The sequence below is a fragment of the Salminus brasiliensis genome, chromosome 18 (assembly GCF_030463535.1).
Source record: "Salminus brasiliensis chromosome 18, fSalBra1.hap2, whole genome shotgun sequence".
Lineage (NCBI taxonomy): Eukaryota > Metazoa > Chordata > Actinopteri > Characiformes > Bryconidae > Salminus > Salminus brasiliensis.
Window position 1 is genome coordinate 11,126,905 of NC_132895.1, and position 18,276 is coordinate 11,145,180.

Below are 18,276 nucleotides of genomic sequence, written 5' to 3' on the forward strand. Positions count from 1 at the left end.
AAGAGGAGATCATTAAGCTTATTATGAAAATAAACATGTTGGAACTGTAAATTCCCACATTCCATGAGTCTCTTACGTTGGCATGGATGTTAAGCAGTACATCCACTAAAGTGGACAATTCAACGCGGTGGATGGGGTCGTGAGAATGTAATAATGTACTCACTACAAAAAACGATGTAAAAAAGCTCTGTAATAGGTTTCTATTCTGCCAGAGTTTCTTCTTCGTCGTGTCCATGTTGCCAGTGGTCATCTCAGTATGGCAGTGATAGTGTGAATATCTGTATGTCAGTAGTCATGCCTCACTTGAGCTACTGGCTACACTGCCCCCACAGTTTCCAGTGGTACTGCTCCGTCCCGCCCGCATCCGTAAGCTTTTACAGAATGTGTACAAATAAAAAAGGAATAAATGCAGAGTACGAACAGAGGGCTCCATCCGTATCCGGATTTAACATTGAGCATTAATGAGCCTGCAGCGTCTCTTCACTAAAATAAAATTACATAATTTGTGGAGATAAGAGGTTTTTGCATGACAGTAATGATATTCAATACACGCTAAAATGGATTAAAAATAAAATAAATACATACTTTAGTGATTCACCCCCCTCTCTTATAAAGCCTTGAGTTGAAGATGGTGCTTCAAAACTGGATACAACTAGAAAGTGTAGAACAGGGGGTTCTTCAGCACCAGGTAGAAACCAGTGGTCTAGAGTGTGCCTGTTGTCACTCTACAGCATTTTAAAGTAATTGCAGGCTAACTAACTAGCTGACTGCCTCCTCACACGGGAATCAGTGAAGAAGCTCTAAATTCTACTTGCTAATGCTACTGTCTCTCTTATTCGCAGGTGTTCTGGCCCAGAGGCTGTGTGATATTGACTTGAGGAGAGAGATTAATAAAGTGTGGCCCAGCCTGCAGCCAAAGACAGTGGACCTGCTGGTCACCCCTCATAAACGTAAGCTCTGGCCCACCTCATCGTGGGAGACCTTTCACATGCAGCTCTTAGCTCAAAAGAAGGCTGATTATTAGCTGAACCCTCCATTGGCGTTTTATCATAGTCATGGTTCAGTTCAGACACTAATGGTTTTTCCAAATGAGGATAATATTAGGACATTATCAAGGCCATTTGCCCCTTCAGTGCATTTGAGGACTTTTCATAAGTATTTGCTGCCACCCAGTGGCCAATATCCTACCTTTTTAACACTGTACTAAGATCTTTGTGTATTTTGTGATTGTCTCACTTTTGCTGCAGTATCAACATCTAAAAGCTATTCCCTAGATGTAAAAGCTTTTTAGAAGATGTTGGAGCTTTGCTTGAGGATTTGATTGCATTCAGCCATAGGAGCATTAGTGTGGTTATTCCCCTCTTGCTGAGGCTTGGCATTATGTATGGTGACCTCAGGCTCATGTGCTGCGGCTATTGGAAATGCTTTACTGTGAAGATTACACAAGCTGTCCAGCCATGATTCAAATCCAGTTCAGTATTTTTCAATCCTGATAACTGCTTAACTCTCTTATTAGTCTACTTCTTCTCTCTCTGCATATCTCTGTGCGTATTAGATAATGAGTTGACCGTTGGAAAGGTCTATGCCGCCCTGATGATTTTTGATTACTACAAGCAGAACCGAGCCAAGAGGCTCCAGCAGCAACAGCCTTCTGGCGGCACACAGGTATGGAACCCTGGGAAGTACTTAAGTGGGCTTGAACTGAAGGCTGCGGTAATGAATGGGTTAGCTCACTTCATAAGAAATGTGCAATGTATTGATGCTTGCATTTTAGGTTATTTGGAATTATACTAGACTGCCCAATGTTAAGTAAATTTAACATTTCTCTTCTGCTTAAGAACATGAATGTTGTTCTGCGAGTTTACACCACACCTCATCATATGTTTGTGGAAACTGTTGACAAGGTACAAGGGGAAAGAACACTGGGAACTCGGGCTGGAGTTCTGGGTGGCTTCTGCTTTCATATAGAAGACTGTAAGAGAGATAAGACAGAGGGGAAGACTCAACACTATTAGAGATAGTGTTGAGTAACAGGGAGTGGAATTAGGAAAATAGGAGAAAATGGTAAAAATGATAGTTTTGCAGGATCTGCATTAACAACCCGCTTTACATACCTGCTTAGATAGCCAGGTCAGACATGCCATGGCACCCTAGGAGCAGAGAGGGGTTCAGCAGAACCTACAACATGTGATCAGCTTTTTAACCCTTGAGCCAACACTGCCCTATTACTCATAAATAGCATTTGTGTGGCTACATAAAATCTACATAATCATTTTATAACAACTAACATAACGCTGCATAAACATGCTTTAAAGGTTATTGCCGTCAATCATCAATTTTAGCTAATGTTGTAATGACTGATGCTTGATGGAATAACCCCGTATTGGTTTTTATTAAGTATTTTAGTTGTCATGATGGGCTTAAGTTGTCATTTTAGATGCCATGATCGGCTTAAGTAGGTCCTATTTAGCATTATTAGCACCACCCTATAAAGTATTAGAGAATTGCTCAACTTGTTTTAATGACATACAAATAAGAAATGAGTCCTATCAAACCTACTGTTCTAAGGGTTAATTCTAACTGGATACAGTTTCTGTTATCTGAAACACCAATAGTGAACAATTAACAGTAATAAACCGCTGCCTGTCCTGCAGAGTAAAATGGGAGCACTTTTCAAGCCTATGCTGCCTCTCACCCACCTACACGATCAAGAGCCTCCTATCAAGAGTACCAAGCTGCCACTCCGTTTTCAACCTGATGCATCTCCACAGCCAGAATCACCACCTACGGCCTCTCTCCTGACTAACGGGGAGGCAGTGTGAGTGTCTCAAAACTCTGGACTTCATGACAAAGTAGTTTGTTTAGCAGTGGTCAAATTTAGATCATGTCAGCAGCCATTGTGCATGATTTTATTTATATTAATGATGCCGGTGATATTTTACTTGTGCCCGTGGGCCACTATGGGTTTAGTCATCAGTCAGTTGTGTTTTTTAGCTATATTTAGCTTTTCATTGTGTTGAGTGGGTGGGGATTAGTACATGACTAAAAGCAGAGTGGGATACAACTTTATATGTGTGTGATCACAGGCAAAGCCAGAGCAGTGTGATGAAAAAGTTTCCCTCAGAAGACATGCTTCAGGAGGGACGGCAGCAGAGGAGCAGGAATACTGTCCAGCGGGGCCATTCAGAAGACATGCCAAACGCAACCAAACCTCAGGTGCCTTGTATAACCAGCTTTGGTGGCCTACCAGAAACTTAGCTGATGCTCTTATCCAGAGCGCCTTACAAGGTTACTCGTATTGCATAGGTGGGCAAAAGGTAGTGTTCGGAGTCTTGCCCAAGGACTCTTATTGGTGTGGCGCAACATAGTCAATCAAACCCCAGACTCTTTCATGGTGTGGTAGCTCACTGGCAGGTACTGGTGTTATCTGTTGCGCCACACCAACCATGTCAAGCAAGCCAGACTGCTAGTTTTGGTGTTGTTCAACCAGGCCAAGAATGTTGAAGATTCATGCAAGCCAAAATTCTGGCTATCACCACAGTGTTTGGTGGGCTTTGTCACTGAAGAATGCAAAACTTTAAAGAACCCAGTAGTGCAAGCCAGACTTGTGTCTATCACCAGAGAGTCTGGTAAGTCTTGTCGTCACTCATCTAGACCTAGAACATTGAAGAATATAAAACCTCAAAGAACCCAGTCATACAAGCCAGACTTCTGGCTATTACCAAAGACTCTGGTAAGTTTAGTTGTTGTTCAATCAGGCCAGGAACCCTGAAGAATGCAATACCTCAAAGAACCTAGCTGTGCAAGCCAGACCTCTGGCTATCACCACAGATTCTGCTAGGTTTTGTCTTTGTTCAGCCAGGCCGAGAACCTTAACCTCAAAGAACCTAGCAGTGCAAGCCAGAATTCTGGCCATCACCACAGTGTTTGGTGGGTTTTGCCATTGTTCAGACTGGCTGAGAATATTGAAGAATGCAAACCCTCAAAGAACCTAGTAGTGCAAGCCAGACTTGTGTCTATCACCAGAGAGTCTGGTAGGTCTTGTTGTCACTCATCTAGGCCTAGAACATTGAAGAATATAAAACCTCAAAGAACCCAGACATACAAGCCAGACTTTTGGCCATCACTAGAGAGTCTGGTTAGTTGTTGTCACTCAGCCAGGTGAAGAACATTGAAGAATGCAAATATTATACCTCAAATAAACCATTTGAACGAACCACAGAGTCTGGTAGGTTTTGTTGTTGTTCAGCCAGGCCAAGAATGTTGAAGAATGCAAAACCTCAATCCATGTTTTTTTTGTGACATCTGGGAGCAGATGTTTGTCAAAAGTTAACACAAGTGCTACAACGAACACACCAGCACAAAACACAGGTCTTGTCCCAATTACATACTAATTGCTAATACTAACTAGTATGAAGTATGCAGTATAGGTAAAAGTGTCAAAGTGGAGTATACTCAAATATCCATATATCCAAATATATTTCTGTTCTAAAGAAAGACCTCTAGAGCGGTGAGAGATGAAACTCTCTATTTATTACCCACTCAAGCTCATCACGCGTTTATGTCTTCGTCAGACCATTGTGCATGTGAATATATCTGTACTGTATGTGTTGTGATACATGTATATCTGTGTGTTTGTATATGTTTGTATGTGTGCTATGTGGATCTTGCAGGAATTAGTAGAGATGACGGATATGGAGAATGATACTGATGTAGGGTGCTTCTCCACACTGGAGGGCCATGGGAGGGCAGCCTCAATGCCAAGACTTAGTGCGGGCTTCCAGGTAAGCCTCTGACGTGCCTCATTCTCATTTGTCGGACTGCCCTGAGACTGGCAGCACTAGATGTAGAGAAGCAGTTAATGTGCTGGTAGATAATGTGATTCCAGAGCTTGCATTGGTTTGCTGCATGGCTATGCAATTGTAATGACTTCTACAACTGGTAAAAAGGAGGGGTTGAGTAGGCTAAATACAGAATATCAATGATCGGATGGACTTTGGATGGTTAAGTGATGTAAGTTGGTGGATTAGACCTTATAGATTTATGATAAATAAATACATTATTATTCATTAATTAAAGTGTAAAATGGCTAAATCAAGGTACCTCAGACATGTTCTGCAACTCTGGGGCTTGGAGAGTCTAAGTGTATGTATGCAAAGGTGAGTGTTAATGTGTTCTAAAGGCTTTTTTATAAGCCTTTCTATTTTTTGAGCTGTATTGAAATATCTGAGCATATCTTGCTCAATGCTTCAACTGTGATTCATACTTTATTTCATACTGTATGTTTTAGCATTTTTATTTTTGCCAGATGAAATATATTATTTTATGTATTTTTGACTTTTTGGCATATAATATTTTCTTACTTTTAGTTTATTTGTCAAAGTAGTGCAACTCAAGTGGTAATTTACTATCCTAAAAAAAAGTATAATTATTCTCTGTTAATTTTGATAATTCATACATACTCTTGTTAAGGTCATACACCACTAATGAATTACAGTTTTCTGGTGCTCTCATTTTAGCTCTTTCTAAAATTAGTCAATTTAGTGCATTGGCACAATGGAGGAGAACTGAAAACTAAGGAACCTAATAGAGTGTAGACATCCCTGCTCTTACATTCCCACCAAATATGGCTAATCAAGGTTAATTCAGATAAAAATAATGGATTTTATTATTTGATTGTTTGTTTGAGCAGGAAAATCACCAAACTATACTAAAATCAGACCCTTTAGGATCGTAGCTCCCCACCCCAGTTTACGAAATCCTTTATTTGCTGGGGTTATCTCCGTGTTTCCTCTTGTCTAAAATGTCTGTCTGGTCATTTTGCACTTGTATGCTACTGTGCTGCGTTTTGTCTTGTCTGTTCTTGTCCTGTTGTCTCACTTGTCTCTCTCTGTCCATCTCCCCTGCTCATCACTGACTCCATATTTCTTGTACACTCTTGTCACTCTTCTCTTCTTCTGCTTTCTTATCCAAATTCAAACATATTCATATTCTGACTCTGATTCGTTTATACCTGCTCAATTTACATGACTGTCTGGAATATATATTCTATTCAGAGATTAAACTCTTACTTTGTTTTTGGTTGTAAAATGGGATTTATAGAGACAGATGTATTTACACTGGTGTTACACTGACTCTTAAATGAGCCCCAGACAACCTCCCCGTGCAGGTGAAGTGACATTAAAGCATAAACCATAAAGCTTACCCATCCCTGAATCATTACATCATCGTCATCATCATCATTATCTCTCTGCTTTGCGCCATCTCAGTCTCTGTCTACCTCTTCCCCTAGTCCTCTAGTCTCATATCTGTTTAATCACTCACCCCCTTCTTCGCTCTGATGCTTTGTATGGGTGTGTGTCCGTGTCAGCTGCGTGTGCCCCTGCTCTCCTCACCTGTGTGTCCTCTTCCTGTCCCACAGCGGAGCCACTTACGCCACAACACCGGGACGTACCTAGCAGTATGTACAACTGTTCAGACCCCCTCTCTCTGTCTTTACCTCTCTCTCTTTGTCTCTCTCTCTCTCTCTCTCTCTCTCTCTCTCTCTCTCTCTCTCTCTCTTGTTTCTTTCTTTCTTTCTCTCTGTCTCTCACCCACACTCATTTCTGTGTTGGCCTATGTGTGCTTTGCTCATTCCAGTCCATGCTCTCGCAGCTTGTCTTTTAGACAGATACAGGGATATAAACACTCTATGTTAATTAAACACCTGATGAGTGATTTTGTTCCCAACGTAGATCATTTTGAGAAGATACGAATACCTCGCGGCCATAGTGTCTCATCATATCCTATTATCACATGAAAAAGCTCTCTTGCTTTTTTTGGTTGGATTGTTCTGAATCATATGTACAAAGTGGGTGTGTATTGTGCGTGTGTGTGTGTGAGTGTGTCTGTAGTGTAACTGTGGATTCTGTTCAGTGGTGCAGGTGGTAGTCCTCTCTTTGCGCATCTTTCCCTCACACTGCCGCTGGGCTGTGTGGCTTTGTACATGGTTACTGAAGGGCTTAGTTAACTTGGTGAACTGAATCAGTTCATGGCTCTATAAATCATGCTGTCTGGCTTTATAACACACAACATGAAGTTGCACATATGTACACTTTTAAATAGAAATATATGTTTAAAACTATAAAAAAAAAACAGTAAAAGTTTTGATAACTGAATTGGTACAAAACCATTTAAAAGATTAAACAGGTTCTTAATGCACCCAATGTCAAAAACAAGGTTTTATAGATTCATATTGATTAGATTCATACTGATTAGATTCATATTGATTGGTTCTGTTAATATAGGCGCAGATATCTGCTGATGCTGATACATACATATTTGTAAACTGTAGAAAATGAATATGCATGTTTCTGCAATAGTATTAAAGAGATTAATAGATTCATATGAGCAACAGATGCAGTCAAATTAATGAAATACTTTCAAATAAATTAAAATATTCAGCTCATCCAGAGTACGCTGTTCTTCTTGAGCAACTTTTGGAGATTCTTCAGTTTAAAAACCTCTTAAGATGTTCTGACCCAGTGGCCATCACAGTTTGGTTCTTTCCAGAAGTGTTTTCTTTGCTTGCCCATTTTCCCTGCTTTTAACACACCACCTTCAAGAACTGACCGTTCACTTGCTGCCTAATAGATCCTAGTCCTTGACAGACGCCACTGTGGATGTAGATGATGTGTGAATGTTTTTCACTTCACCTGTCAGTGGTACTAATGTTATGGCTGATCGGTGTATATCACAGTAACAAATATTCTGATATGATTGTACGTTCCCTAAATCTGCCTTCTGGATCTGAAGAACATTAGCTAAAAAACTCTTCTATGGCTCAAGAAACCCTTTAAAGCACCTTTATTTATATGACTGTATGGCATTGTTCTGAAGACATTTTCTGGCCCCTTTATCTTTAAGAGTGTACATTACATAAGACTACATTAAATACCCAGCTAAAACCCAAATTCAGCTGGAGTGTAGCACTCTATACCATATCAGTCTACAGTATGACTGGTGACCATGGACAAGAAGATGTGGTTAGAGTGGATGCACAGCTTTGGAAGTGTTGTAAAGCTTTTGCCACAGTGTGGCACTAGTGAGTCGGTTTGCCTCAGACTGCACTGATGAGCCGACACCTGAAATTTTGTGTTAATCAAGCACTGGCCAGTACTCTAAGAAGAATCTAGCAGCAACCAATGTTCTTTAGTCGAGTCTATAGTTAATACTCCTCAAATGCCAAAACTGCATGACTGCATATTGAACAGTGTCCGTTTTTCCCAGTTGAAAAACACCAAACCTCTTATTATGGAAAAAGCATAGAAGGAGACTAAGGCCTCTGAGATTCTTCTTCGTGCTGTGGCCGCTGCTTGGCGTTGGATAGTTCTTTTAGCAACTATTCTCAGAACTTCATCTCTGAATGTAGACCAGCATCTCGATGACAGCATTCAGTCAAGCGAGTGTTTGCATCGGACCATGACGGTGTTCCTCCTCCTGTTCTTCAGGACGTGTGCGTGTCGGTCATAGGTGTGACCTGCGCATCGCTCTCTGACTCAAAGCGTGTGTATGTGTGTGTGTGTCGTGTCCGACTTGTTGTAGCTGGTCTCCATGTTGACCTGTCACTCTGGTGGCTGTGCTGTGTGCTCCAGTCCTATTTTTGAGGCGTTTCCTCCTCGTCGCTCTCTTCTCATCTCTTTCTCTCTCCCCTTCCTCATCTTCAAGCCCATCGTGGACATGAGCCCCATGCGGCGCTCGGCCTCTTCTTTAACTCCTCAAAGAGGCGGACAGGAGGTCATCCTGAGGGATTTGGCTCTGGAGCGGCCTCCAGCGGCCTCCACCCTGGCCTCGCAGGCACAGGACAGAGAGAGGGAACGAGCGCATCACCATCATCACCACCACCACCGCTGCCACCGCCGCAGAGACAAGAAGCACAAATCACTGGACCGAGCCATCAGTGAGGAACAGCCAGGCTCTGCTGGTGAGAACTTGTACTACATACACCTGCTCAGTCCTTTAAGGGGGTATGATGCCCAATGACTGAGACATTGTTTTATCATTGTTTTGAGATGGTTTTGACCTCAAACATGTTTTTAAAGCCCAGAAGATTAATGACGGAAAGGTTAATGCAGGTAATTGGGCAACAAAAGGTCCACAAAGAACATTGTGTCCCCAGATTTACCACTGTTTTACCACTGTTAGCATTGCGTTTCAATTCAGATGACAGATGATGTAGGTTTGCTGGTAGTTTAAGATTGTAAATAATGGCTACATTTGTGTTGTACATGTTATGACCACCTCTCGATCACATTATGAACCCTGGATCAGACTTTTTTTAATTGGTGGATTTCCCATTCATTTAAAAATTAGGCTCTAAAACTTAATAAGGGTGGAGGCAGCAGGTGGATGTGGCAGTGGAAAGTCCCAGAGGGCACAAAAATATGACACAAGATTACATTACATTAGACTAAAGACAAATCTACAAATAAACAATCACTTGAGTTATTTTAACAACAACAATTTCCAAGGCTCTCCTCGAGGAATTCCTGTAGTTACAGTTCATCCAGTACCTAGTTTTTTTAATTAGTTCTTCATTAAAGTAAATCAGTTGAGCTGCTGGTAAAACTGAACAAATCCATACAATATCCAGAGTTTACAGAGAAGTCAGCACCCACACCTGTGTTCATAACCAACACAATCTATACATGCGAAAGTATCCAGACATGCCTTTTAATGATTGAGTTCAGCTACTTCACAGTGCGCTCATTACTGACACAGGCATTTAGTTGCTTATTCACCATAGAAAAGCTTTGCCAAACTAACAGGACGCTCTGGAGAAGCCACGCATGAGTCTAAAGTCACCATGCCCAGCATCATTCCAATAGATAGAACAGTATAAAGCCCTGCAGCGCGGGGGACTGTAGAACAGTGGAACTGACTCTAGACTGCTGGAGCTGCAGCCAACAGCCCTGGGATGCATTTAAGTGGCATTTTTGATCTATCACTAATTACCCATTATTAATACCTGATTTCACTAAAGCTCCCATGGCCAAATGCCATCAAATCCATACAGCAATGTTCCAAAATCTAGTGGCTTCCTTTTATTACTCTTGATTTCAAAAGCAACTCTGGAGCAGCAGGTGTTTGGAGATATACTGTATCAGTTACTTTACTGAATTGAACAGATTAAACATTCTGATTACTGACTCTATTTATGTTTATTTGGATGTTAGAAAAACACTTATTGCTCAAAGTAAATAACTGGCTTTGCTGCGTTTTGTACAGTTCTGTGCTGTAAATTATGTATATGGTATGTTTATGGTTTTGCATACTTAGGGATCATCACACAGGTCTGGGAAGTGCTGGATCTGGATTTGGATCTGGCCAGTTCTGACACTGGTAAAGCCCTGCTCCCTTTTCCAGGCCACAGAGCACAGTTTGGGACACAGCTAGTTAAAATCTAAGGCACTGTGCTGTAGGAGCATGTCACATCGCTGTCATTTCAGACAATGCTGCTTTCAGACACCACTGCTATACACACACCCACTCCATGAGAGACCTTTATCTCCTTAACACCGGCTGAGTGAAGAACAGCACCTGAGGAAAAATCAGGGACAAAGTGATGGAAACCAGTCCCATTTTAGAAAACTTTAGTGTCTCTCTTTACAGTAATTTAGCTTAACTTTCTCAACAGAAACCTGTGCAGACATGAATGGAATGCTTGGTGTCTTTAAAGTGGACCCTGTGGAAAGGAAACCTACAGGATTGTCTGTGCCTGCAAGACAGAATCTGAGTGGCAAATCAGTAGAACATAGAATATAATTTGATTGGGTTCTAAATAATGGGAACGATGCCACATGTCAAATTAAGATAATTACATATAATGCATTAAAAGTAATTATACTTAATTGAAGTTGAAGATATTTATTTTTCTTTAAAGCTTGAGATAAAGCAGTGGTTGAATCTGCACATCTTTGGGTGGGTGGGGGGGGGGGTCTTCTGTAGCATTACTTCAAAGAATCATTTTTGGCACCTTTATTTGTAAGACCTTTAAAAAGGCACAAAGCTTTGGCCCTTGCAGGAAAAATGCCTGATTTTCCTGCATAGCTCAGTGATTGGAATTCCGTATGGGATTATGGTGATCGGGTTATAGAGGCAGAGTCTCTGTTGCTTCCCAAAGAGGTTCGGTGTAGGATTTACTGTGGCAGGCACTCGCACTGGCTGAGCGAGAGACTTACAGAGCCCTGAAAGAAAATCAGCTTTTGTCTGGATTTGATTTTTTGATTTTTCTTCCTTGGCCGCTCTGTGCTCTCACCGCAACGCGAGAAAAGCCCCTCTGTGTTAATACTCTGCTGCCCCTCCATGACTGAATGAGGTTACCTCTCTCTTTCTCTCTTTCTCTGTGCCAGATGACAGTCCACCTCCCTATCGCTCTGCCTCTCAGTCTTTTTCTCTCTCTATTAACTCTGGAGCTTAAACATTCCCCATGTCTGCTGCTAACTAGGCTTAACAGAAGTCAGAACCTGCTGTCAGCAGCCTTCTCAGCCCCCTTTTCAGATCTACACTCAGCAGAATGCAAAAACTGTCTCATCAGTTCTGGTTTCTTTGTTCACTCGAATTTCAGTGTTTGTAATTTCTCTCTGACTCGCATAGAGCTGTCTTGATGTCAGACGTTGATTTCAGAATGTAGCACAATGCTGAAAACACTTTGTGTAGACACTGGGGGCACAGTGGAGTAAACATTTTGAGCTGGTTTCAGGTGCAAATCAGATGCACAGCGTCCGCATCGAATGTACGCAAGTAGCACAAGAGGCTAAACTACTAGTGGCTACGAGTTGTTTTGCATGGATTGTTCTCTGACCTTTTAAAGCTAAGGCATACATTTCCAGCAAAGCCTGTTGTGTTGTTTTGTGTGCCACAGAATGCTATTTGATGTATAAATAATAAAAATGTGACTTTAATCAGATTTACAAGCCTATTTACAGCCCTGTTATTTTGCTTCGTAATGAAACACTCCTTTAACCAAGGGCTCCAAAGAAAAATTAAGAGAAGCTCTGCTTTTACTGACTGGTTTACATCACAGAGACATCTTACAGTTGCATTGTATAGCATAGCTTAGCCTAGTCTTGCCAAGACTATCTTTAGCACTGCAATAAGAACAAATAAAAACAAACAATTTCTGTTTTCCTGAGTCTTACAGATAGTGTTGCTGCCCTCAAGCAGGCCATAGCGATGTGTATGTGTTTGTGTGTGAGGGAGGGACTTAAATACCTTTAATATCATGCAGCTACATTAATATTTTAACATATACTCATTTACCAAGACTATTAAAAAAAACAATATTAGCTTATATCTCCTTTCTGCTTTTATTTTCATGACTACATGATAAAATACATAAATAAAATAAAGCCACTTTAAAAAGTACTATTTTACTGTACAGTTTTGTACAGTTTTGTACTGGTCTGTGCTGTCCCAACCACACACACACGCATACACATGCCTTACACACCGGGTGTGAGGGGTCTGTGGAAGTGATCAGGCCCTGCTATGGTTGTGGAGTGCAGTGGTGTTTGTTAGTGTTGGTGGACAGCAGCTGACCTTCATCCTTCAGATAAAAGGGCCTGGTGGACAGTGGAAAGACACTGGTTCCTAATTTATGGTGGCCTCTGTCCAGGCCAGCAGGAGCACTAAGTAGCCCCACTGTTTGAGAGAGTGACCAGACAAAAGCACTTTTCACACCACTGACCTTCACATAGCGCTTTTCACCTTTTGTGTGATGTTTTCCTCTATTTTTATCAAACTGAATAAATGAAAGGTTTTAGTTTTCAGTGTGTAATAGCTGTGTTCAGGAACCCCAATTCATGCAAATTAATTCACACCCCTCATTTGACCACTTTCAGATACACAGACAGATCAAAGCAACGAGCCATTACCTAGGGAACGGGCACGTGAGCGGGAAAGGGACCGCGGGCGTTCTCATGAGAGGAAACACCACTCATCCTCGGCCGCGGACAGGCAGCAGCGTTACTTCTCCTGTGATCGTTATGGCAGCCGGGAGCACTGCCACAGCCAGTCACCCGCACCCAGCAGATCAGCATCACCAGGAGATCCACTAGACTCCAACAGAATCAAACCGGTCTGTTACCCTCAAACATCTCATCATCATTCTCTCTCGCTCTCCCTGCCTTTCTTTTTTATTTCTATTGCAAATCCCTCTTACTCTATCAGTCAGTTATTCCCTACTCATCTTCACTATCTCCGTCTTCCACTATTTCGCCTTCTCCAGCCTTACCTGACAAGTATAATATTTACCATCAAAATCTACCAAACTTGCAGATCCTTGGAAATTCTGCTGATCAAGTTGGTCTGAACCAAGGGAACTCTTATTTGGGAATTCAAAATAGTGAGAGTTCGTATTTTTGACCAGTTGTAACCTGTGTTATAATGTTAATTATTAGCCTTTTGTTGTATATAATTTATTTATTTTCTTTTAATTATGTCGAGCAAAAAAAAAATTGTTGCATACTCTGTGATTAATTAGTCTAAATGTATTGCCTTAATCACTTTTTGCTATGAAAATATTTTAAAATGTGCAATTCAAATTAATTTTAGCAGATCAATCAATGAATGAACAACTGGTATAGAATTAAAGTCCACATCTCAGTCTTCAGTCCATAGCTCTCCATTTTGCAATTGAATTTGTGAATTGATTATTAGTAAATTTGCTTAGTCTGCATTTGAAAGGCTTGATCCAGTGTGGCTTGACAGGGTTGGCTGCTAGCTGTAGCATAAGTACTAAATAAGGGTTCTTTGACTCAGAACAACAGTGAAACCCTTGTTGGTGCCAAATAGAGCCATTTTAAAAGATTGTTTATGGAATCGTCTAAAGATTTTATCCCCAATGCCAAGAACCATTTAACCAAAAGTTTTCCTTTACCTTTACTGAAGAATCCTTAAAGAACCCCTTTTTTATAAATTCTGTTAGCCATGCTGCTCTACTACAAAATTAACTTCCGACACCAAGCATGTCATGGTTATGAGGCAATTGAACATATATTGTTTTTTCAAACCATTACTTTCAGTAAATCCAATGAATTTGTATTCATCATATATGTATAACCTTCACCTATAGCTCATGTCCTGTGTGTCACCTTCTGACTCCTGTGTTGTTTTTCAGGCCACTAGCTCAGCTAAGAGCAGCACGGTGGTCTTTACCTCAGCTACTACTACACCGTGCCGTGGGCGCAGACAGCTGCCCCAGACCCCCCTCACCCCGAGGCCTGCGGTGGCCTACAAGACTGCCAACTCCTCCCCAGTGCAGTTAAGCTCGGCCCGCTCATCCGGCCCGGGACCCACCCGCCTCATCCGTGGCCAATCGGAGCACGACGCCCTGCTCAGTGGTGACGCCCAGCGCCCCACCCCCGTGCCTGTCACTCGCATTAGCTCCGACCCTAGCCTGGGCCCCCTGCAGAGAGACCCCCAGCTGTCAGAGGTGGAAGACTTCCAGGACGCATTGAGCACGTACGGTTTGGGGCGCTCCCCCAGGACTGCGGCCTCGGCCCCCCTCCACACAGCCACCGGGGTGGGCCAGCAGAGCCGGAGTGGCGTCCCCAACGGATACCACTTCACTTTAGGAGTGAGCGCAGCCCCAGGGTCCAGCACCAGGGTCTCCCCGAGCTACCAGGAGGTGGAAAAAGATGACTGGTGCTAGCATGGCTAGAAATAGAATGGGTGTCAAATCTGCCTGCAGGATGAGTTTTATCATCTTTGCCAAGATGGCAGTGCACAGTTCCTAGCTGTGTGCTAGTGTGACTCTAAGGTGTGAAAAGTGAGGGAATGTTGATTAAGTTCTTTTTCATTTGCTAATTATCTAACGGGGCAGGAATGTTTCAAACATGGCTTGACGTTCCCTCGTAACGTGTCGTAGATGGTCCTCTAGTCACGGGTAGTGAAGAAAACAGTGCCATAGTGTGTTTTACTAACCCAAGATGAGCTCTAACTGCCACTGAAGAGGAGAGAAGTAGTTTAGCTATGAATGCAATGCTACTAAACACTGCCCTCCACTCTTTGGAACCATATTAACAGGGCTACACTCCACAGAGGACCAAGAGATGGTCGTTGCAGACGTTTAGACGCACTTAAGGCGTAAAGCGAAGAGCCAGGAAGCACGAGCTAGGACACAGATGCAGGAGCGCAGCAGGTCCAGGCCGGTATTATGAACAGTCCAGACCTTACACCTCACTTCAGCATCTTAAGGGGGGCAAGTCTTGCTATAATGGAGGGAGTTTTGTCTGCAGAGTTCCTTCTTAACGTTTCTTGTCGTGCTGCTGTTCTATGCCGTCTCTTCCTCTCGCAAGTGGAACAGAACTTCTCCCGCTAACTAAAAAAAAGGCCAAATTGTAATTAGTTTTGTATGGGACTGCAGTAGACTAAATATCTTTTCACAGTGTCCTTTTTTGTACCTTGTACATGACAAGTTGTAGCTGGGCATCCTGTAAGGTCTACTCTTTTTTACTGTATTACGCTCAAGTGGTAAAATACCAAGTGCCTAACCTTCGAGATTTATTGCTGTATGGTGATGATGTGTTACCAGACATCATAACCCGAGAAAGGCAAACACTAGATACTGTACACTGTAGGTAGATGTCACTGATATTTGTTCCTTATATGTACCATAGCATGTTAAAAAGACAGAGATTATGACGTTGCACAACATAGAGAATATACGCGAGATTTTAACAGAATAGTCTAAGTGGACGTGGGTGTGAAAGTGTTATATGAGCGAGTATTGCAGAGTATTTATTGAATATAACAAAGGATATAGACTGCAGGGATGATGACGACGTAGCTTCAGAGAGGTGCGCTAACGATGAACCAGAGGTCTAAATGAACTGCCATTGCAATTGTTTGACAGATATGCATGTTACGGGGTTGTACACATGGTTGTTGATGTCGTTGTAAAATTACAGCCTGTGGTGTACTGTTTTCTTTTTTTGCCAAAGAGTACATGGCGAGCTCTTTCCTTTCTAGTATTAGACTGAATTCATTAGCTGGAGTAAAGAGACTAAATGCTTTTTGTGACTTCCTTTACCTGAAAACATCGCGCAATTCACAGAAAGTGTCACGCCCATTTGTTTTCAACTGCATAAAATGATAAAACGAGAGAATATGTTCTGTTTAGTCCCTAAAATGGCCTGTTGAAAACTTGATGGGCATTCATAAGGTCAGTGCATTTAGATTATAGGTATTGAAACTAATATCAATAGATGTTGACATTAGATCTGGACACTTCTAGTAAAGAAAGAAGATGTGCTTCTTTGGTAATTTGCCCACATTTTTTGGGTTTGATAGCTTCCAAACACCTTGTTGTTGTTGTCTTCGAAGACAAAGTATGTTTATTAGTGACATGGATGGTATTTCTAGGGTTTTACTGTAAGTCCAGGAGTGAGTTGACTGTTGAGATGAAGTACAGCAGGGCTATGCAACAAGACGACACTTTACAATTGCTCCTCATCCTCTGTAGCCTAACCTCCTGGACTCTGCAGATCCAGGCTTTAGCACAAGTGGGACCAAGACACTTCTATTCAGTTCAGACATATAGAAATGTTAATGCGACAGGCAGTGCGTTTACACTCTTGGCCTGTTGGCGAGTGTAGAACCTGGACATTGTCCTGCCCTCGAGAACTGAACCAGAATTTGTATTCTTTCTTGTGTTCAGTCCAGTCCATAAAGTGTTTCCAGCCCAATAAACGGTCCATGGTTAACTGATTCAGAGTATGTGACCTCACAGTGATCTGCCTTGACCACTTATTACCCCCTCCTCCTCCTTTTTTGAGGGAGAAATGAGGATAATTGTGTACCCAGTAGATCTGTGACTGTCCCGAACCGCCCCTTTCTGTATAGAAAATAATCACTGTACTAAAACCTTTTCTTCTGCCAGGTGCCAAATTTAAACGCCGCACCACTTTGTCTCCTCATGCTGTACCTTGTCCAGTTGAACTGTGGCCTAGCTCCTTGGACACTATGTCATGTTTGCATGTAATGACAACATATGTGCATGTACAGAACTGTACACCTTCATGTATGTTTTTTGTTGGTTTTTTTCTGTGAGGGGTTCATTGGCTTTTTTATTGGATCTTGAGGAAAAGCCACATGTCTGTGGGGATAAATGAAGAAAGCGCGGTTTAGAATTCTGCTGTAAAAGAGGTGTTGAACAAAATAGAGAATTACCTTCAGGCCACAAAAAGCATGAGACTACTGCTGTTGTTTCTAAAGCAGATCAGCCATCACCACTTCTCACTGACTGTCTGTTTCACTACCATTCATTACTATTTTGTATCACTGAATCGAAAGAATATATAAAAATAAAATTTTAAGAAATGTGTTGTTGTTATAATGTTATTGTAATGTTAGAAAGGTCTGTTTTTTTTTCTTTATTGCAATGTTTTGTGTCTTTTCCTACACTACATTCTGCCATCAAAGCACCACTTTTGGTTGGGTACAGATGATTGTGTGTAACAAACCTTTTAAAGGTCTAAAAAAAAACATCAAAAAAATCTAAACATTTCTATAACAAATATGGTTCTCTATGGAACCAATCATTGACAGTGCTTCATTAAAAGAGCTGTCAAGAGGGCTGGAACCTTGCAGGAGAACATCTGTTTTACAGAAAGTCTGAGAACACCGATGATCAGAAGTGGGTAAGAGTGGGTTGGTTCCAGCACATCTTGCCATATAAGAGCTAATTTTGTTTTTCCAACCTGCTGAAAAAAAAAACATCCTGACCAAATTAAGCTGGTTAAGGCTGATTATGCTGGTTGACCAGCTTAGCTATTGACCAGCATATGGTATGTTTTTTTTTTGTTTGAGTTTGATGGTTTCACAGGTCTACAAGCATGATCAGCATGACCAGGCTAGACAACCAGTGTGACCAAGCTTGACTAAAATCAAATGCAACATGCACTAAGCTGGCCAAGAGCTGGTTAACCAGCTATGTTACCAGCATAGGGTATGCTTTTGCCTGGATGATTAGCTTTTCAACCACCTTGACCAGCTTAAATCATGTGAAACCAGCTGGTCTTGAGCTGGATTGTTTAGCTTTTTAATAAAGAGCCATGTTTATAAAAGAGACAATGAACTTTAAATGAAAGTTCCACTTTATATAAAAGTTTTACCAATATAAAGGTTCTTGTGTTTTTCAAACATGGTTCTTAGTGGAATTAAAAGTAGTTCTTCTATGGCATCATTCAGAGACCTTGGAACGACCTTTACTGTTGCATGTACTCAAACTGTATA

The 18,276-nt window shown here is 41.6% G+C and overlaps 1 protein-coding gene across 16 annotated transcripts in view; it reads left to right on the top strand.

Annotated features, from left to right (window-relative positions):
• Positions 1 to 17,363, top strand: part of cacna1bb (calcium channel, voltage-dependent, N type, alpha 1B subunit, b) — a 183,842-nt gene extending 166,479 nt beyond the window's left edge. For 12 of the 16 annotated variants that reach the window (XM_072661537.1, XM_072661536.1, XM_072661539.1 and 9 more), the window contains 9 exons: positions 843 to 950; positions 1,556 to 1,665; positions 2,655 to 2,818; positions 3,087 to 3,216; positions 4,674 to 4,784; positions 6,422 to 6,460; positions 8,707 to 8,962; positions 12,882 to 13,117; positions 14,159 to 17,363. In XM_072661537.1, the coding sequence (XP_072517638.1) occupies positions 843 to 950; positions 1,556 to 1,665; positions 2,655 to 2,818; positions 3,087 to 3,216; positions 4,674 to 4,784; positions 6,422 to 6,460; positions 8,707 to 8,962; positions 12,882 to 13,117; positions 14,159 to 14,692 (1,688 nt within the window). In that variant the 3' untranslated portion in view covers positions 14,693 to 17,363. The other 4 variants (XM_072661542.1, XM_072661545.1, XM_072661546.1 and 1 more) reach the window with 4 other exon arrangements.
• The last annotated feature ends 913 nt before the right edge of the window (positions 17,364 to 18,276 follow it).